General features: G+C 48.2%; 1 protein-coding gene across 1 annotated transcript in view; it reads left to right on the plus strand.

Moving 5' to 3' along the window:
* The first annotated feature begins 213 nt into the window (after nt 1-213).
* LOC142196624 (shootin-1-like) overlaps nt 214-22,364 on the plus strand; it is a 38,588-nt gene continuing 16,437 nt past the window's right edge. The window contains exons 1-12 of the mRNA XM_075266605.1: nt 214-494; nt 6,635-6,678; nt 12,969-13,008; nt 14,551-14,657; nt 15,120-15,270; nt 16,968-17,065; nt 19,550-19,631; nt 19,919-20,013; nt 20,499-20,645; nt 20,870-21,023; nt 21,194-21,341; nt 21,534-21,598. Of these exons, the coding sequence (XP_075122706.1) occupies nt 419-494; nt 6,635-6,678; nt 12,969-13,008; nt 14,551-14,657; nt 15,120-15,270; nt 16,968-17,065; nt 19,550-19,631; nt 19,919-20,013; nt 20,499-20,645; nt 20,870-21,023; nt 21,194-21,341; nt 21,534-21,598 (1,207 nt within the window). The 5' untranslated portion in view covers nt 214-418. The remainder of the gene's footprint in view (nt 495-6,634; nt 6,679-12,968; nt 13,009-14,550; nt 14,658-15,119; nt 15,271-16,967; nt 17,066-19,549; nt 19,632-19,918; nt 20,014-20,498; nt 20,646-20,869; nt 21,024-21,193; nt 21,342-21,533; nt 21,599-22,364) is intronic.

A 22,364-nucleotide genomic window follows, 5' to 3' on the forward strand; every position in this document is an offset into this window, starting at 1 on the left:
CATAACTAGTCGGATACTCACGTGTCCAATATTATATTGTATGACCAGTGAAATATGGACTAATAGGAACATCTGGAGAGGACAATACTTCTCCGTAGCCTTGTAGTCTAAGTGAGATATGTGAAGGAAATGACCTGAAAGTGATATAAATGAGAGGTGTGATCCTGCACAATCTTATCATACATTACATATTACGAGGCCAGCAGACGTGAGCCAGGCCCGGGTCATAAAGAGCTTCTAGAAGGAGTCAGATCTCCTCGTCCTCGCTGTCCTTCCTGCAGCTGTGTCTACATTAGGAGAAGTGACAAGGGTCGCCACATGGAGGATATGGGAGTGAAGTTTCAATTCCCTAATATTGCAATCATAAAGTAAAGCTCAGTTCCTTCCTCTCTGTGGATTATGTTCCTGTAAAGAGAAGATGGCGGAGGCCGAGGTGGAGCAGGACACTGACATTCATGTCTCCTGTATAGAAGAGGAGCTTCTCCAGCTCACAGGTGAGGACACCGTCCTGGGGGAAACCTCTGAGATGTCCTCACTGGGGAGGTAAAGGTTACACAGTCACCAGATGGGGAGCTGTATACCTGTATAGGAATACTATATATGTGTAGGATAAGTAACATATAGTAATATCTGTATAACTAATATTTGCATAACAATATACAACTATATATACTAAGGTGAATAGTAGTATGTGCATAATAGTAACAATGTATACAACATATACTATTAACTGAATGTATACAACATATATAAGAATATACACAGTGGGGAATCCAGCTGTGTATAGTAGCGTGTGTGTAATAACAATGTATATAATAATATATATACAGTAGGGTATGTGTAGTGATATATGCACAGCTATGTACAATAAGATGTATAATAGCAAAGTATATATATATATATATATATATATATATATATATATATATATATATAGTGATATATGTATAATGTATGTACAGCTGTGTATAGTAGCGTGTGTGTAATAACAATGTATATAATAATATAAATATAGTAGGGTATGTGTAGTGATATATGCACAGCTACGTACAATAAGATGTTTAATAACAAAGTATATAGCATATATAATGGGGTATATAGTGATATATGTATAATGTATGTACAGCTGTGTATAGTAACATGTGTATAACATATATACGTATTGTCACGGGATGGTTAGAGTCTATACTATAGGCAATGTGTAATATATATTTGGTGTGGAATGTATTCTCTAACCTGTTATATACATCAATGTGTAGTTGGCTGATTAGGGTCTAGTGTGTTAGCACATTGTATGCAAATACCTCTAACTAGTGAGGACAATGGGTGGAGATAATCTGATCAGTGTCTCCAAGAAGATGTTGGACTGTGCATTGTTCATAGTAGACAGGGAGTCTGCTCTCCTTGGTATAGGTGAGGGGGGAAGGATCTGTGACTCAGCCCTTCCCACCCCCAGGTATAGGAAGTAACAGTTTAGTATATAGATATAGCTAGCAGTTAGTATGTGTTAGCCGGCCTGTGCACAGCTCTGCAGAGAGCCAGAATTTAGTTACAGGACCAAGGAACCAAAGCTATCATTGGATTGTGACTTCTGTGGACTTATTGTTATTACGGTTGATGTGACCGCCACCGGCTACTAACTTTGTGGATTACAATAAATTGCTGTTGTCTCCCGACCTCTTGCGTCCCTGTTGATTCAAAAGACCATCCGGAGGAAGACGTATACCTTTGCTCCGTGACAACTGGTTGGCAGCGGTGGGATCAACAGCGGACAGCGAGATGGACTACAGCAGCCCAGCGATTAATGGAGCCACAACCTCAGAATACAGGAACTGGACTATGGCAAGTCTACAAGTAAGAGCCCGGGAACTAAACCTGAGTTACCAGGGAAGAACGAAAGAGCAACTGATCGAGGCACTGGAGGAGATGACCCTGCAAAGCGACCATGAGGAGGGCTGCCCCCAGGAGACAGTAGAGATACAGGAGTGGCAGGTACAGACCCAAAAGAGCAGATGGGTTGTTTTGTATGAGGAGGAATTGGCAGTGCTGGGGCTAGGAGCAACTGCAGAGCAAAGGAGTAGAGCGTTACAGAGGGCTCAGGAAACGGAGAAGGAGGAACAGAGAATGGCGCATGAAAAGGAAAGAATGGCGCATGAAATGCGAATGGCTGAGATAACTATGAGGAATTATAATCAAACGTCGACCCCCAGCCCAACAGTGAGAGAACCACCATATGTCTCCCATAAACACTTCAAGACCTTTGATGAAGCGGCTGGGGATGTTGATGGATATTTTCAGGACTTCGAACACCAGTGCCGCCTGATGGAAGTCCCAGAGAAGGATTGGGTCCGGTATCTGGTGGGGCACCTACGAGATGGGGCTGCGGAAGCTCTCAGAGCCATGGACCCTAGTGATCAGCGGGACTATGAGGCCATTAAAAGAGCGGTGCAGAAGTATTATACAGTCACTCCAGAGACCTACCGAGTTCAGTTCCGCTCTTTGTCTTACAATGGGGGAAGCTCCTTCCACATGTTCGCCCACAAGTTGAAGCAAGCATGCAAGCGCTGGCTAGAAGGAGAGGAGGCTGTCACAGTCGATAAGATCCTCCAAGTCATACTTAAGGAACAGTTCTTTTCCCAGTGCCCCGCTGAGATCCGTGAGTGGGTGCTGGAACGGAACCCAGCCACAGTGGAGCAAGCTGCTTCCCTTGCAGATGAGGGCCTGACCATCAAGCCGCAGTGGAAGAGGTTGTTTGCAGAGGAGCGGAAAACTACCACAGTCCGCCAGACACCCTTCAGCCAGCCACCCACCTTTCGTGTCCGGCCTCAGGATTACAATTCCCCCTCTACCCCTGCCCCAGCCCATCGGCCTCCAGCTATGAACAACCCTGTCCCTAGACAACGACCCACTGGAAGAATGCTAGAGCGCAGATGTTTTGGTTGCGGGCGGCCTGGACATTTGCAAGCTAGTTGCCCTGCTAACATGGGGGCACGGGCCACCGTGGCATCCCGGCCTATTCACTACCTGGGAACCACCCCTAGGACAGAAAGTTTGGCCCCATTTCCAGATGACTCCATGAATGACCCATCTGTTCCACCTCCAGGGGTCTATGGGATTCAGCCTTCCGCCACACATCCCGCAAACCTTCAGAGGAAGCACTTGCAGGAGGTCCTACTGGATGGCCGAACAGTTGTTGGATTCCGGGACTCGGGAGCTTTCCTAACGGTAGCGGACCCCCGAGTTGTGCGACCCGAGGCCCTAGAGGAGGGCCCTGGCCTTTCTATCGAGTTGGCAGGAGGTACTCGGAAACGTATTCCTAAAGCTACCGTGGAACTCGACTATGGTTATGGACCAAAACGATGCACAATTGGTGTGATGAGCGGGCTGCCGGCCGATGTTCTGTTAGGCAACGATGTTGGAAATCTACAGTGCCACTTTGTGGGAGCAGTGACCCGAAGCCAAGCTCAGGGAGAAGCCAACATGGATCCACCGGATTTTCTGCCAGATGCCAGCCCTTCAACTCTACAACTTTACCATTCAGTACCGCCGAGGGAACCAACACCAGAACGCAGATGGGTTATCCCGGCAGGAGGACATATGAGCTATAGAGACTGATGTGCATTCCCCAATATACCTGTGTAGGCCAATTGTGTCATGCACATGTTTTGAGAGGGGGAGGGGTTGTCACGGGATGGTTAGAGTCTATACTATAGGCAATGTGTAATATATATTTGGTGTGGAATGTATTCTCTAACCTGTTATATACATCAATGTGTAGTTGGCTGATTAGGGTCTAGTGTGTTAGCACATTGTATGCAAATACCTCTAACTAGTGAGGACAATGGGTGGAGATAATCTGATCAGTGTCTCCAAGAAGATGTTGGACTGTGCATTGTTCATAGTAGACAGGGAGTCTGCTCTCCTTGGTATAGGTGAGGGGGGAAGGATCTGTGACTCAGCCCTTCCCACCCCCAGGTATAGGAAGTAACAGTTTAGTATATAGATATAGCTAGCAGTTAGTATGTGTTAGCCGGCCTGTGCACAGCTCTGCAGAGAGCCAGAATTTAGTTACAGGACCAAGGAACCAAAGCTATCATTGGATTGTGACTTCTGTGGACTTATTGTTATTACGGTTGATGTGACCGCCGCCGGCTACTAACTTTGTGGATTACAATAAATTGCTGTTGTCTCCCGACCTCTTGCGTCCCTGTTGATTCAAAAGACCATCCGGAGGAAGACGTATACCTTTGCTCCGTGACACGTATAATGTATGTACACCTCTATATACTGTCTGCAGTACGGGGTATATCAGCACACAGTATGTATAACTATTTAGGTGTACAGAAGTAGCAAAGTCTAACTTGACACTGATAACTTTCTTCTGCTGCACCTTATCGGAGAACATAACAAAAGCCATTGAAAGAGTGAAGATAACGTTCTCTGCCAGTGTACATATTACAAGGAGGGGAGGGGGCTGGAAAAAATCTGGTGGCGGTGTGCGAGGAAGGAAAACAAGGAGGAGGCAATATACAAAGTGCTGGTTCTGCTTGGAGAAGCTGTGTCATTTCCAATTTGACTGATTTGGATAAAAAGTTACATTTGGCTTTGAATCGGAAGAATTGTATGTCACACCTTCCAAAGTCACAGACATAGGGCACAGCAACATGGCTCTAGGAGTATGGGGAGATGGATGGTAGCAAATATCGGGGCAAATACTTACACACAGATTTGTACTGTAGATACAAATACTGTTCCATCATGTAAACTCTATTGAAATGAAATGTGTTTGATACATTGTCACATGGACAAAGGGACTGAAAGGAGTTGGCATATCAGCAGCCACCAGGAGGAGTGAAATTGACTTGAGAAATTGTGACTTGGACAAAGAGGGCGAATTCTCATCTTTTATTTCCGCTACAGCTTACAGCCTTACAGCATTGGCCAAAAGTATTGGCCCCCTGCAATTCTGTCAGATAATCCTCGGTGTCCCCAGATAATGATTACAAGCACAAACTCTTTGGTAATATCTTCATTTATTTTGCTTGCAATGAAAAAACACAAAAGAGAATGAAAAAAAAGTCACATCATTGATCATTTTACACAAACTTCCAAAAATGGGCTGGGCAGAAGTATTGGCGCCCTCAGCCTAATACTTGGTAGCACAACCTTTAGACACAATAACTGCGCACAACCGCTTCCGCTAACCAGCAATGAGTTTCTTACAAGGCTCTGCTGGAATCTTAGACCCTTCTTCTTTGGCAAACTGCGTCCCCCCTGAGATGTGAAGGGGCCTTCTCCAGGTCTTTGGAGATGGACTTGTAGCCTGGAGATTGCTCATGCTTCCTCACAATTTTGCTTCTCAAGTCCTCAGACAGTTCTTTGGTCTTCTTTCTTTTCTCCATGCTCAATGTGGTCACACAAGGACACAGGACAGAGGTGGAGTCAACTTTAATCCATTTCAACTGGCTGCAAGTGTGATTTAGTTATTGCCACCACCTGTTAGGTGCCTCAGGTAAGTAACAGGTGCTGTTAATTACACAAATTTGAGAAGCATCGCATGATTTTTCAAACAGTGCCAATACTTTTGTCCACCCCCTTTTTATGTTTGCTGTGGAATTATATCCAATTTGGCTTTTTCACAATTCTTATTGTGGTTTTCCATTGAAGAGAAATTAAATGAAGATAATACCAAAGAATTTGTGCTTGCAATCATTTTCTGGAAGAACACGAGTATTATCTGACAGAATTGCAGGGGTGCCAATACTTTTGGCCAACACTGTAGATATTACTGGCAGATAAAATGGCACAGGAGTTTCCTTTAAAATTATCATCTGGATAAAGCCTCTGAAAGGAGGTGTACAGCAAGCGCCACTATGTATCCAGGCATCCACAAGGAGAATCTAATTTAAAGTTGGATTTATTTGACAAATTGTCAATTAGACAAAGCGACCGAAAGGAGGTATATAGCCCCCAGGTCTGACAGTGCAGGAAACGACCAAGAGAATTTAAATTAAATTTACATTTATTTGGCAAGTTAATATTTGGACAAAGTGATTGAAAGGAGCCCCCACCATAGCCCCCAACCTTGATAGTGCAGGCAGGGACCAGGAGAATTCAATTACTTTATAAATTATCATTTGGACAAAGGACTATTGTATGGAAACTATAAATTCAGGCAGCTGACCGAAAGATTTCAATAAATTTTAAATTAACATTTACAGGGATGTTACAGTATCAGTAAATTTCAATGAAAATTTGTACGAAAAAATGGCGTCCCTCAGGCAGTGAAAAAGTCATTGGCACACAAGCAGCAGAAATGTCATTTTGAAATTAAAATTTTGGGGAAAAAAAAGTCACTTGGACATAGATTGTAATAAGCAACCACTTTTGTCTAAATTGCTGGAACAAATGTCTTCTTTCCATTAGTTTCTCCAACCAATTTGGAACTTGGGGTTAGGCTGTCGAGTTGACTATAGACAACTTATTATGAGAATGGGTGAGAGAAGTCTACACGGAGAACCTGTCACCCTTGGGATGCCCCATTACATTCAGGCACCTGTAGAAGGAAGGCGTGGGGTAATGGTCTACTCTACCCAACTGGTAATTGTTGGTCTGTTCTTTCTCTATCTTCCAGATCTCCAGTTATCCAGCAGCTCTGAATCAGACATCATCAGCGAGGTAATCGCCTGAAATACAAGGGCTCCACCATTACGAAATTTACAGTCATCCATCTCCTATGGAGAGGCGGGGTTATCTATAGAGAAATAGTGACATCAGTGTGAGGAGGTGGGGTTATCTATAGAGAAATAGTGACATCAGTATGAGGAGGTGGGGTTATCTATAGAGAAATAGTGACATCAGTATGAGGAGGTGGGGTTATCTATAGAGAAGTAGTGACATCAGTATGAGGAAATGGGGTTATCTATAGAGAAGTAGTGACATCAGTGTGAGGAGGTGGGGTTATCTATAGAGAAGTAGTGACATCAGTATGAGGAGGTGGGGTTATCTATAGAGAAGTAGTGACATCAGTATGAGGAGGTGGGGTTATCTATAGAGAAGTAGTGACATCAGTATGAGGAGGTGGGGTTATCTATAGAGAAGTAGTGACATCAGTATGAGGAGGTGGGGTTATCTATAGAGAAGTAGTGACATCAGTATGAGGAGGTGGGGTTATCTATAGAGAAGTAGTGACATCAGTATGAGGAGGTGGGGTTATCTATAGAGAAGTAGTGACATCAGTATGAGGAGGTGGGGTTATCTATAGAGAAGTAGTGACATCAGTATGAGGAGGTGGGGTTATCTATAGAGAAGTAGTGACATCAGTATGAGGAGGTGGGGTTATCTATAGAGAAGTAGTGACATCAGTGTGAGGAGGTGGGGTTATCTATAGAGAAATAGTGACATCAGTGTGAGGAGGTGGGGTTATCTATAGAGAAATAGTGACATCAGTATGAGGAGGTGGGGTTATCTATAGAGAAGTAGTGACATCAGTATGAGGAGGTGGGGTTATCTATAGAGAAATAGTGACATCAGTGTGAGGAGGTGGGGTTATCTATAGAGAAATAGTGACATCAGTGTGAGGAGGTGGGGTTATCTATAGAGAAATAGTGACATCAGTATGAGGAGGTGGGGTTATCTATAGAGAAGTAGTGACATCAGTATGAGGAGGTGGGGTTATCTATAGAGAAGTAGTGACATCAGTATGAGGAGGCGGGGTTATCTATAGAGAAATAGTGACATCAGTATGAGGAGGCGGGGTTATCTATAGAGAAATAGTGACATCAGTATGAGGAGGTGGGGTTATCTATAGAGAAATAGTGACATCAGTATGAGGAGGCGGGGTTATCTATAGAGAAATAGTGACATCAGTATGAGGAGGCGGGGTTATCTATAGAGAAGTAGTGACATCAGTATGAGGAGGCGGGGTTATGTGGGAGAGCTGGTAATATCATTAGGAGGAGGTGAGGTTATGTAGAAAGGTTTGGTGACCTCAATATGAGGAAGTTGAGTTTTCTGGACAGAGCTACTCATTGGTTTGAGGAGATGGAGATAGCAGGGAGAACTAATGATATCCATATCAGGAGGTGGAGTTATTTGGAGGTTTCGTCATCTAGAGGTGGGGTTATCTACAAAGAACTGGTGACATCAGTATGAGGAGGTGGGATTATCTGAAGAGGACTGGTGACATCAGTGGGAGGTATCAGGGCGAATTGATGACTGTGGTATAAAGTAGTGTGGTTACCTGGAGAGGGTGGTGACATTAGGATGAGAAGGTGGGGTTATCTGTAAAAGTAATTTATACCACAGTATAGGGGAGTTTTATATACAGGGGCCGGTGACATCAGGGTGAGGGGCAGGGTTATCAGCGAGGACCGGTGACATCAGTGTGAGGGGGCAGGGTTATCAGAGAGGACCAGTGACATCAGGGTGAGGGGGCAGGGTTATCAGAGAGGGCCGGTGACATCAGGGTGAGGGGGCAGGGTTATCAGCGAGGACCGGTGACATCAGGGTGAGGGGGCAGGGTTATCAGAGGGGACCGGTGACATCAGTGTGAGGGGGCAGGGTTATCAGAGAGGGCCGGTGACATCAGGGTGAGGGGGCAGGGATATCAGGGAGGACCGGTGACATCAGGGTCAGGGGGCAGGGTTATCAGAGAGGACCGGTGACATCAGGGTGAGGGGGCAGGGTTATCAGAGAGGACCGGTGACATCAGGGTGAGGGGGCAGGGTTATCAGAGAGGGCCGGTGACATCAGGGTGAGGGGGCAGGGTTATCAGAGAGGACCGGTGACATCAGGGTGAGGGGGCAGGGTTATCAGAGAGGACCGGTGACATCAGGGTGAGGGGGCAGGGTTATCAGAGAGGACCGGTGACATCAGGGTGAGGGGGCAGGGTTATCAGAGAGGGCCAGTGACATCAGGGTGAGGGGCAGGGTTATCAGAGAGGACCGGTGACATCAGTGTGAGGGGGCAGGGTTATCAGAGAGGACCGGTGACATCAGGGTGAGGGGGCAGGGTTATCAGCGAGGACCGGTGACATCAGTGTGAGGGGGCAGGGTTATCAGAGAGGACCAGTGACATCAGGGTGAGGGGGCAGGGTTATCAGAGAGGACCAGTGACATCAGGGTGAGGGGGCAGGGTTATCAGAGGGGACCGGTGACATCAGGGTCAGGGGGCAGGGTTATCAGAGAGGACCGGTGACATCAGGGTCAGGGGGCAGGGTTATCAGAGAGGACCGGTGACATCAGGGTCAGGGGGCAGGGTTATCAGAGAGGACCGGTGACATCAGGGTCAGGGGGCAGGGTTATCAGAGAGGACCAGTGACATCAGGGTGAGGGGGCAGGGTTATCAGAGAGGACCGGTGACATCAGGGTCAGGGGGCAGGGTTATCAGAGAGGACCGGTGACATCAGTGTGAGGGGGCAGGGTTATCAGAGAGGACCAGTGACATCAGTGTGAGGGGGCAGGGTTATCAGAGAGGACCGGTGACATCAGTGTGAGGGGGCAGGGTTATCAGAGAGGACCGGTGACATCAGGGTGAGGGGGCAGGGTTATCAGAGAGGACCGGTGACATCAGGGTGAGGGGGCAGGGTTATCAGCGAGGACCGGTGACATCAGTGTGAGGGGGCAGGGTTATCAGAGGGGACCGGTGACATCAGGGTCAGGGGGCAGGGTTATCAGAGAGGACCGGTGACATCAGTGTGAGGGGGCAGGGTTATCAGAGAGGACCAGTGACATCAGTGTGAGGGGGCAGGGTTATCAGAGAGGACCGGTGACATCAGTGTGAGGGGGCAGGGTTATCAGAGAGGACCGGTGACATCAGGGTGAGGGGGCAGGGTTATCAGAGGGGACCGGTGACATCAGGGTGAGGGGGCAGGGTTATCAGAGAGGACCAGTGACATCAGGGTGAGGGGGCAGGGTTATCAGAGAGGGCCGGTGACATCAGGGTGAGGGGGCAGGGTTATCAGAGAGGACCAGTGACAACAGGGTGAGGGGGCAGGGTTATCAGAGAGGACCGGTGACATCAGAGTGAGGGGGCAGGGTTATCAGAGAGGGCCGGTGACATCAGTGTGAGGGGGCAGGGTTATCAGAGAGGACCAGTGACATCAGGGTGAGGGGGCAGGGTTATCAGAGAGGACCGGTGACATCAGTGTGAGGGGGCAGGGTTATCAGAGGGGACCGGTGACATCAGGGTGAGGGGGCAGGGTTATCAGAGAGGGCCGGTGACATCAGTGTGAGGGGGCAGGGTTATCAGAGAGGACCAGTGACATCAGGGTGAGGGGGCAGGGTTATCAGAGAGGACCAGTGACATCAGGGTGAGGGGGCAGGGTTATCAGAGAGGGCCGGTGACATCAGGGTGAGGGGGCAGGGTTATCAGAGAGGACCAGTGACAACAGGGTGAGGGGGCAGGGTTATCAGAGAGGACCGGTGACATCAGAGTGAGGGGGCAGGGTTATCAGAGAGGGCCGGTGACATCAGGGTGAGGGGGCAGGGTTATCAGAGAGGGCCGGTGACATCAGTGTGAGGGGGCAGGGTTATCAGAGAGGGCCGGTGACATCAGGGTGAGGGGGCAGGGTTATCAGAGAGGGCCGGTGACATCAGTGTGAGGGGGCAGGGTTATCAGAGGGGACCGGTGACATCAGTGTGAGGGGGCAGGGTTATCAGAGAGGACCGGTGACATCAGGGTCAGGGGGCAGGGTTATCAGAGAGGACCGGTGACATCAGGGTCAGGGGGCAGGGTTATCAGAGAGGACCGGTGACATCAGGGTGAGGGGGCAGGGTTATCAGAGAGGACCGGTGACATCAGGGTGAGGGGGCAGGGTTATCAGAGAGGGCCAGTGACATCAGGGTGAGGGGCAGGGTTATCAGCGAGGACCGGTGACATCAGTGTGAGGGGGCAGGGTTATCAGAGAGGACCGGTGACATCAGGGTCAGGGGGCAGGGTTATCAGAGAGGACCAGTGACATCAGGGTGAGGGGGCAGGGTTATCAGAGAGGACCGGTGACATCAGGGTGAGGGGGCAGGGTTATCAGCGAGGACCGGTGACATCAGTGTGAGGGGGCAGGGTTATCAGAGGGGACCGGTGACATCAGGGTCAGGGGGCAGGGTTATCAGAGAGGACCGGTGACATCAGGGTGAGGGGGCAGGGTTATCAGAGAGGACCAGTGACATCAGTGTGAGGGGGCAGGGTTATCAGAGAGGACCGGTGACATCAGTGTGAGGGGGCAGGGTTATCAGAGAGGACCGGTGACATCAGGGTGAGGGGGCAGGGTTATCAGAGAGGACCGGTGACATCAGGGTGAGGGGGCAGGGTTATCAGCGAGGACCGGTGACATCAGTGTGAGGGGGCAGGGTTATCAGAGAGGACCGGTGACATCAGTGTGAGGGGGCAGGGTTATCAGAGAGGACCGGTGACATCAGGGTGAGGGGGCAGGGTTATCAGAGGGGACCGGTGACATCAGGGTGAGGGGGCAGGGTTATCAGAGAGGGCCAGTGACATCAGTGTGAGGGGGCAGGGTTATCAGAGAGGACCAGTGACATCAGGGTGAGGGGGCAGGGTTATCAGAGAGGACCAGTGACATCAGGGTGAGGGGGCAGGGTTATCAGAGAGGACCAGTGACATCAGGGTGAGGGGGCAGGGTTATCAGAGAGGGCCGGTGACATCAGGGTGAGGGGGCAGGGTTATCAGAGAGGACCAGTGACAACAGGGTGAGGGGGCAGGGTTATCAGAGAGGACCGGTGACATCAGAGTGAGGGGGCAGGGTTATCAGAGAGGGCCGGTGACATCAGTGTGAGGGGGCAGGGTTATCAGAGAGGACCAGTGACATCAGGGTGAGGGGGCAGGGTTATCAGAGAGGACCGGTGACATCAGTGTGAGGGGGCAGGGTTATCAGAGGGGACCGGTGACATCAGGGTGAGGGGGCAGGGTTATCAGAGAGGGCCGGTGACATCAGTGTGAGGGGGCAGGGTTATCAGAGAGGACCAGTGACAACAGGGTGAGGGGGCAGGGTTATCAGAGAGGACCGGTGACATCAGAGTGAGGGGGCAGGGTTATCAGAGAGGGCCGGTGACATCAGGGTGAGGGGGCAGGGTTATCAGAGAGGGCCGGTGACATCAGTGTGAGGGGGCAGGGTTATCAGAGAGGACCGGTGACATCAGGGTGAGGGGGCAGGGTTATCAGAGAGGGCCGGTGACATCAGTGTGAGGGGGCAGGGTTATCAGAGGGGACCGGTGACATCAGTGTGAGGGGGCAGGGTTATCAGAGAGGACCGGTGACATCAGGGTCAGGGGGCAGGGTTATCAGAGAGGACCGGTGACATCAGGGTCAGGGGGCAGGGTTATCAGAGAGGACCGGTGACATCAGTGTGAGGGGGCAGGGTTATCAGAGAGGACCGGTGACATCAGGGTCAGGGGGCAGGGTTATCAGAGAGGACCGGTGACATCAGTGTGAGGGGGCAGGGTTATCAGAGAGGACCGGTGACATCAGTGTGAGGGGGCAGGGTTATCAGAGAGGACCGGTGACATCAGGGTCAGGGGGCAGGGTTATCAGAGAGGACCGGTGACATCAGGGTCAGGGGGCAGGGTTATCAGAGAGGACCGGTGACATCAGTGTGAGGGGGCAGGGTTATCAGAGAGGACCGGTGACATCAGGGTCAGGGGGCAGGGTTATCAGAGAGGACCGGTGACATCATTGTGAGGGGGCAGGGTTATCAGAGAGGGCCGGTGACATCAGGGTGAGGGGGCAGGGTTATCAGAGAGGACCAGTGACAACAGAACACAGGGGAAATGGTTTGAGCAGGACTAGTACTGCCTGAATGTGGTAGCAATGTTACCCAAGGAGCGCTAGTATCATCAGTATTTGGATATTTGCTAATATAAAATCTTTTTGTTGACACTGATCCCCTACAAATTCTATGATACGCTTCTATTCCATAATTTTAGAAGTTGAATCTGTATTTTCTCCATTCTCAGGATGAAGACAGCCAGAGACAGCTCCAGGAATATGCTCTATGTAGGTGTAGGCCAGAACCTTACAGTGATATCTCAATATGGATACTGGTGGAGCTGGTGTCCAGAAGTGACTTTGTAAACTCCAGAAACTATCTTGATTTGCACAAATAAATATGTGAGGATCTGCTCATAAGTGAAGCTCATTCGGCTTCTATCTGGCCAAGGTGTTAGAGAACTACCATGGTCGAGTCTCTTTTGGATAATTATATCTCAATCTCTGTAATGACATTGATTAATAGGACTAGTATACTGCTGATGATGGCAAGTTATGTGGCATGTACTATATGGTACCTGAGTGGGCTATTGTTCCCCTGGAACTTACCATTGGCTGCTGATCTGGATGGTCCCCAATAACTAGAAGGTAGAGGTCGGCATCTCCCTCTGAGGAGCTTATAAGAACGAGGGACTCCGAATCCTAGGACTTCCAGTGATGGTCAATAACTCTACATAGATCTGGAGGACAGCAGTTGGTGTGGGTTGACCATGGGGGCATTGGCTAAGAAGACATAACAGTGGTTATTGTTCTGACAGTGGTGGGTCTAGAATGACCATGGGGGCATTGGCTAATAAGACTACCATGAATGCCTAATGGATATTGTTCCGACAGTGGTGGTCCAGGGGTGACCATGGGGCATTGGCCAAGAAGACGTAACAGTGGTAGACCTGGTATGATCATGGGATCAATGGCCGAGAAGACTACTGCTACAGTCTAATGGATATTGTTCTGACAGTGGTGGGCCAGGGGTGAACATGGGGGCACTGGCCAAGAAGACGTAACAGTGGTAGACCTGGTATGATCATGGCATCAATGGCCAAGAAGACTACTGCTATAGTCTAATGGATATTGTTCTGACAGTGGTGGGTCTGGGGTCACCTTGGTGGCATTGGCCAAGAAGACGTAACAGTGGTAGACCTGGTATGATCATGGCATCAATGGCCAAGAAGACTACTGCTATAGTCTAATGGATATTGTTCTGACAGTGGTGGGTCTGGGGTCACCTTGGTGGCATTGGCCAAGAAGACGTAACAGTGGTAGACCTAGTATGATCATGGGATCAATGGCCGAGAAGACTACTGCTACAGTCTAATGGATATTGTTCTGACAGTGGTGGGTCTGGGGTGACCTTGGGGGCATTGGCTAATAAGACTACCATTAATGCCTAATGGATATTATTCTGGCAGTGGTGGGTCTAGGATAACCATGAGAACAATGGCCAAGAAGACTACAGCTACAGCCTAATGGATATTGTTCCGGTCTACAGGACTGTAGGGTTGGGTTCAGTCACTGATATTGGGTTGACGGCTGGTTTTGGATGATACATTCTTTTATGCAATGAGTGGCAATTGAGTCTCCTTTATTGGAGGCACCAGGGGTGTAGTATCACACGGATAGGAGACATCGTGCAGAACTATTTTTCTCACTATGGTTTTCAGTATTTGCGATATATTTGTAGATAATGTGATTAAGTCCCTAATATTATTATATTCATTATATTATATATGCAGATTTTTTTTTATGGCCAATGACATTTTTTATTCACAGTAACACAGAAGCTTCTGGACGAATTTACAGAACTGGAAGCCAAGTATGAGACCGAACTGACAAGCAAGCACCAGGATGGAGAACATGCGATACAGGACGTCCAAAATGTGAGCGACCAGAACTACAACACAAATAGTCAAATAACCAAATCTACCAGAACAAAGAGAATCCACACCCGCAGTGTCCTAATGTCACACCACGCCAAGAGCTGAGGATCCTGAACAGAGGACCCCCCTCTATTAATTCAGAATTCCCTAATAGGGTGTAAGAGAATGTAGGTTTTGTAGCCCCTCAAAGTCCTACTTGCCAACATCCTGGAATCTCTGGAAGGGGTGACCTCCAACTGGGCCAGTGACCCTCTCGGTTTCCAAAATCTCTACTGCATCTTTCTATCACAAGTGTAGAGGTTAATACTGAATATCGCCTTATGGGCCAAGTCATCAATTCTGCAAATTGTTGCTTAATATTCATGCGTCTCACTATGTTTGTTGTCATGTTTACAGTATAATGCTCAAAATGGCAAAAAAATACTTGCAAAAAGTATCCATGAGTTCTCTTTGGGGTTTCAGGTTCAGGAAGACAACAGTGAGACTGACACTCAAGTTATTGCTCCGTTGCCTTGTGAGCAGCCACAAGATGTCCAACCTATTGTTACAGATGACCAAGACATTGCCAAGGAGGACACAGATTCTCTTCATGAGGACCAGGAACTAAGTAAAGGTAAAGAGCGAGAAATTAGAGATCGATGGATCCCTGGTGTCACTGGGCTCCTGGGAAAGGATCAGCCACGTGATAAATCAGGTCATGTAATGTAAGACAAAGATGATCTACTGGTTGCTGGTCAAGGGGGCTCTTTAAAGTAGGGGGAGGAACCCGAACAAGGTGGAAGCCATAGAAGCTGCTGTAGGGCCTATCAGCTGAGGAGCGAATCTCTTAAAGAGGACGTTTGACCACTTCCACTACAACACTTTGCATTCTTAAATAGGACCCAATCCACTCATTCTAGAACCCTTGGAAATTTCTCTAGCCCCCAATATTCCAATTGATGCTGTTAGTTTCAGCACTCAATATACAAATTAAACTCTCTACCCTCAGGTGGGTGGTCCTGAGCGGGAAGCGAGAAACATGGACCACCCACCTGACAATAGAGAGCCTAACTGTGCTGAAACTAACACAAATAATTGCTCAGGAATGGTGGGGCTAGAGAAAAAAATTCCAGATGTGCCAGAATCAGTACAGCGGAGCAAGGCTACAAAAAGTTGGAGTAGGTCACTTTGGTGAAAGGTCCTCTGTAAGGAAGCCACATGGGAGTGGAGTAGTTAGTAGCCACCATGAGAAGAGGGGTGATCGAGGAGAACAGGATGGATAATGGACAGAAGTCTCATGAGGGGAATAAAGATATGGAAGATATAGTGAAGAACATGAGGACAGATTATGACCTTTCCATTTCCTGAATCTCTTCATGGTGGAAGGACCCAATGGTTCCATATAGGGGTGCACTGAAGCTGGTACAACCCACTGTCTGTATGTCATAGATTTGGTTTTTGTTGGACTACTCAATGGCTTAGTCCACTCTCGGTCTTGAGTCAATTTCATCCTGGACTTTCTGGTGCCCAACCTTTGATAACGGTCTAGTTTGGTGACCCTAAGCCTCCGATGCTTTTATGTCAGGTCAATACATTGACAGCAATTCCTCGGCATTTGTTTGATGTTACAAAACTGGTGGATCATCTGTAATGAGACTGTATGAGACTTGCATACAGTGAACCGTGCTGCAAACTGTAATAGCTAGTGTAGGTAATGCAACGCCGTCCCATTGAGGACTCCAACACACTCCATAATAGCCAATGGGCTACCTTGGAATCCATTGTTGGCCGCCACTAGATGGATCCATTTTATTGTTTTATCTGATCTTCTGGACCTACAATGGACCAATTAACAACGTTGATGTGAGCGCCCTTACTATCTATAATGTATACGTGTTTGCCTTGTAATCTCCAAAGATATTGTCCGTTCTACAACGCCTGAAACCTCTGGAAGATTTCCAACTTTGCCACTCCTTAGACGATGTTATGTGGAAAATGTAGAATGAAGCTGATATGGCTAAAGACACCGGGCGGACCTGTTGTTCTTGTTTTATAGCTTTCTTTTTCTTGCTAAATACATTGCTTTATATTCTTGTACAAGTTCTCCTATATCAAAAATATACAATCAAAAATTATGGAAACAGAAAATGCAACGATGAGGGGTCTTGTCTTTATGGCTGATCGGTGGAGGTCCATGGACACATTTCAGATGGAGAATCGAGTGGTGGGCCAGACACTGATCAGACTTTTATGATATGGTCTATGGCCTGCAGCCCCCTTTACTCATCGGTTATATACAGGGTAATAGTAGAAGTCTTTTTGTCTTTCTAGATTTGAAGGAAAAAATCCAAAAATTAACAGAAGAAAATGGACAAATCGCGTCTGAACTGCAAGAGCTAAGAACACAGACAACAAGGTTACAAATGGAGGTAAAGTGATCGGGAATGTAGATAGTGAGTCCTATATATGATAGTGTGACGATATATAGGACAATATGTGGGCGCTATATAAGTAAGAGAAATAAATTCTGTTCAAACCCAAAGTGAGCCCGCTCTATACACAACGGCTTCAGGGAATGGGAGATCCGGGAACATAAACCCATACTTGCCAACTCTCACTTTCTGGGAGGCTTCCTAGATAAGGGGTTACCCCACTGATTCTTGGAACATCTGGAGAATACCCGTACGTCTAGGTGGCTCTCTATTCATTTCTTATTGACCTGAGTGCGGTATGTGTCAGTCAAGTCACGGAGACTATCATGCTTGTGTGTAGGGGGATGTATGCGGCACTCAGGATTTAATATCTATAGGATACCTCAGTAGGGTCCCAACCCAGATACAAGCAATAAACAATCCATACATTGCAGAAGAAATAATGTAACGTTTTGGCCGATCGGTCCTTCCTCAGACTCTGCATAATACAATCAGAATTGACAACAAAGCACTAGAAGTAAGTGCAGATAATGTTATATATACAATGTGATCAGAGATAAACAACCAAATTCTGGGCACAAAATGAAATGTTACATGCCCCATGGTCTCACTGAAAGAGGTATGGCCACCATGACTTTCTGACAACTGCCAGCAAATGATGGCAAGAATAGATACTGTTGATTCTAACCTATCTATCTGCAGGGCTGGGGTGATATACTGGTTCTGGTGACAGTAACCTATCTATCTGCAGGGCTGGGGTGATATGCTGGTTCTGGTGACAGTAACCTATCTATCTGCAGGGCTGGGGTGATATGCTGGGTCTGGTGACAGTAACCTATCTATCTGCAGGGCTGGGGTGATATGCTGGTTCTGGTGACAGTAACCTATCTATCTGCAGGGCTGGGGTGATATGCTGGGTCTGGTGACAGTAACCTATCTATCTGCAGGACTGGGGCGATATGCTGGTTCTGGGGACAGTAACCTATCTATCTGCAGGGCTGGGGTGATATGCTGGTTCTGGTGACAGTAACCTATCTATCTGCAGGGCTGGGGTGATATGCTGGTTCTGGTGACAGTAACCTATCTATCTGCAGGGCTGGGGTGATATGCTGGGTCAGGTGACAGTAACCTATCTATCTACAGGACTGGGGTGATATGCTGGTTCTGGTGACAGTAACCTATCTATCTGCAGGGCTGGGGTGATATGCTGGTTCTGGTGACAGTAACCTATCTATCTGCAGGACTGGGGTGATATGCTGGTTCTGGTGACAGTAACCTATCTATCTGCAGGGCTGGGGTGATATGCTGGTTCTGGTGACAGTAACCTATCTATCTGCAGGGCTGGGGTGATATGCTGGTTCTGGTGATACTAACCTATCTATCTGCAGGGCTGGGGTGATATACTGGTTCTGGTGACACTAACCTATCTATCTGCAGGGCTGGGGTGATATACTGGTTCTGATGACACTAACCTATCTATCTGCAGGGCTGGGGTGATATACTGGTTCTGATGACACTAACCTATCTATCTGCAGGGCTGGGGTGATATACTGGTTCTGGTGACAGTAACCTATCTATCTGCAGGGCTGGGGTGATATGCTGGGTCTGGTGACAGTAACCTATCTATCTGCAGGGCTGGGGTGATATGCTGGTTCTGGTGACAGTAACCTATCTATCTGCAGGGCTGGGGTGATATGCTGGGTCTGGTGACAGTAACCTATCTATCTGCAGGGCTGGGGTGATATGCTGGTTCTGGTGACACTAACCTATCTATCTGCAGGGCTGGGGTGATATACTGGTTCTGGTGACACTAACCTATCTATCTGCAGGGCTGGGGGGATATCCTGGGTCTGGTGACAGTAACCTATCTATCTGCAGGGCTGGGGTGATACGCTGGGTCTGGTGACAGTAACCTATCTATCTGCAGGGCTGGGGTGATATCCTGGGTCTGGTGACAGTAACCTATCTATCTGCAGGGCTGGGGTGATATGCTGGTTCTGGTGACAGTAACCTATCTATCTGCAGGGCTGGGGTGATATGCTGGTTCTGGTGACAGTAACCTATCTATCTGCAGGGCTGGGGTGATATGCTGGTTCTGGTGACAGTAACCTATCTATCTGCAGGGCTGGGGTGATATGCTGGTTCTGGTGACAGTAACCTATCTATCTGCAGGGCTGGGGGGATATGCTGGTTCTGGTGACAGTAACCTATCTATCTGCAGGGCTGGGGTGATATGCTGGTTCTGGTGACAGTAACCTATCTATCTGCAGGGCTGGGGTGATACGCTGGGTCTGGTGACAGTAACCTATCTATCTGCAGGGCTGGGGTGATATGCTGGTTCTGGTGACAGTAACCTATCTATCTGCAGGGCTGGGGGGATATGCTGGTTCTGGTGACAGTAACCTATCTATCTGCAGGACTGGGTTATATGCTGGTACTGGTGACACACTCCCTTTAAGTAATTTTTTTATTTCTTTTCAGCTTGAAATTGAGAGGCAGGAAAAAGAAGCGATATCGGCAAAACTTGAAAAAAGTCAAAATAAGTTTTTAAAGCTGAACAGAGGTAAGTCTCCTCCACAATGACACTGCAGTACCTTCCTGTACACTCCGATTTTGGTGGTCCTTTGTGCTTACAGTGATGCTCCGCCCATAGTGACCCAATAAGAAGTCCTTATTACCCCATAGTGTCGGCCGTAGTGACGCTATTGGACAATGTGTTCTCCATCACTTTGGGCGCCACAGCCCAGTAAACACTTCTGGACTGATGGAGACCATTGAAGGGCCACCGCCTGACCAGGAGCACGCCAGTACAACATCTCTTAGTAAGCAACTTTTTGTTTTTTGGTTCAGTGTCACTTGCTGTCACCCGGGAATATGCCGAAACCTTGGACCAGCTAGAAGAGGAGCAGAACTTAAGATTCGAGGCAGAAAGCTATGCAAGCAAGGTACAGTGATGTGTTAGATAAATCTTATATAGTCATAGCGTATGGGTGGGGTCTGATCTGTAGGACTCTCCGAAAAAAGGGGCACTGGTAGTCTGTGAAGGTTCCCGTGTAAGGAAAGTCGTACGACCACCATGGCTGCCCCTCACTGCTCATGGATGTGATGGATGCAGACGGAGTCCGCTAAGTCTGTCTCCATTCCCGTTGACTCTAATATAAACAAGATGGCGGACACTGTCTTCGATTGTCTATCTTCTGTCTTCTGTCATGTTTCTTTACTCTTCTACCGAAGAATTTGGGCCTTTTCTTTCCATCACACTTTAATAAGCATGATGGATGAAGACGGACACCCGGCTCTGTCTAGATCTGTCAATTAATGTCCATTCATCTTCTTGGTTCCTCCAAACCCAATATTTTTGGGGCTTTCCACCCATGAACCATGGAAGAGACCCAGGAGTATGATACGTAGTATCCACTCTGTTCTTCAGGTCCTAAAAGAGAAGAAGGCCATTTCCCGGCAGAGCATGATCCTAATGCAGAACGTACAGCCCAATGACATGCTGATGAAAGCCTTGGATGATGTCCGCTCCCTGACCACCACTCTGGAAGACACCAAACAAGAACTGAAGACTCAGGTGACCACATGTCCTTGTGAGCTCATATACATGCCAATTAAGTCCTCGTAGGTTGACCTTCCCGGTCATTCTCTAACATCCTACAGTGTATCTAAGCAATGTCAGCCTGAGGTTCCTTGGACCCCACAGATTTCACATTACAAATCCTAGGAAAGACCACAGTACCCTCAAATTTGGGTATTTGGAAGAACATGATCTTCTGGTGACCATCTTTATTTTTACAGATTAAGTCCTTAGAGTTGCAGTTATTGGAAAGACCAACACAAGAGGATCTTCTCACCGTCCAGGAAAACGTGAACGTAGTAAACACGGAAAAAAGTCAACTAGAGGAAGAACTGAAGGTGATGAAGGAGAAGTGCACACTGCTAGAAGAAAAAGGTATGGGGACGTGTGGTCTTCTAATCTGATCTTCATAAAGCTCGACCTAGTCCCACCAGTGTCCAAGATAAAGATGTTCCTCACAAATCTCCACACCCCATGGCTACGCCGCACTCACAAGTGACCATGTACATCAGACCTGTCTCACATAGTCATGTATTTTCTTGCAGTTAAATCCCTGGAAGAAGAACTGCACACAAAGAGGACATCAGAAGACGTATCTGTGGTGGCACCACCTGTCGTATCACTACCTCCTCCACCGCCTCCACCTCCACCACCACCTCCACCACCATGTCCCATTTTCAAGACTTCTGAAGAGTGAGCCTCTAATATGCTGATATTGGGAGTGGTCAGTGGGGTCTCATATAGTCTAGAGACCTCTGGGGTATTATATAGGCTCCACATGAGGTGTATACATCTTCTGTGTGAAGCCCTCACATTTGCCATCTTGAATATTACAGAACATGAGTGTGGTGGGGCCTCATTGCTGGTCTGTTCTTTTTTTTCCAGCCCCTTGGCATTAATTAAGCAGAGACGAGGCCTACGTGAGTCAGAGGAGTCGCCAGTGACAGCAGGTAAGTCAGGATTGTTTCAGAGGATTGGACATGGTGGTCAGTAAGTGAGGCAGGGTGTCACATGGAATGTGCAGTGTGTGATGTCAGGGGTCTGTGTAGTGTGTGATGTCAGGGGGTCTATGCAGTGCAGTGTCAGGGGTCTGTGCAGTGTGTGATGTTAGGGGGTCTGTGCAGGGTGTGATGTCAGGGGGTCTATGCAGTGCAGTGTCAGGGGTCTGTGCAGTGTGATGGTCAGGGGGTCTATGCAGTGTGATGTCAGGGGTCTGTGCAGTGTGTGATGTCAGGGGTTCTGTGCAGGGTGTGATGTTAGGGGGTCTGTGCAGGGTGTGATGTCAGGGGGTCTATGCAGTGCAGTGTCAGGGGTCTGTGCAGTGTGATGGTCAGGGGGTCTATGCAGTGTGATGTCAGGGGTCTGTGCAGTGTGTGATGTCAGGGGTTCTGTGCAGGGTGTGATGTCAGGGGTTCTGTGCAGGGTGTGATGTCATGGGGTCTGTGCAGGGTGTGATGTCAGGGGTCTGTGCAGTGTGTGTTGTCAGGGGGTCTGTGCAGTGTGTGATGTCAGGGGTTCTGTGCAGGGTGTGATGTTAGGGGGTCTGTGCAGGGTGTGATGTCATGGGGTCTGTGCAGGGTGTGATGTCAGGGGGTCTGTGCAGTGTGTGATGTCAGGGGGTCTGTGTAGTGTGATGTCGGGGGTCAGTGTGTGATGTCAGGGGGTCTGTACAGTGTGTGATGTCAGGGGTTCTGTGCAGGGTGTGATGTCAGGGGG

Source organism: Leptodactylus fuscus, chromosome 1, assembly GCF_031893055.1.
Source record: "Leptodactylus fuscus isolate aLepFus1 chromosome 1, aLepFus1.hap2, whole genome shotgun sequence".
In the NCBI taxonomy this organism is placed as follows: domain Eukaryota; kingdom Metazoa; phylum Chordata; class Amphibia; order Anura; family Leptodactylidae; genus Leptodactylus; species Leptodactylus fuscus.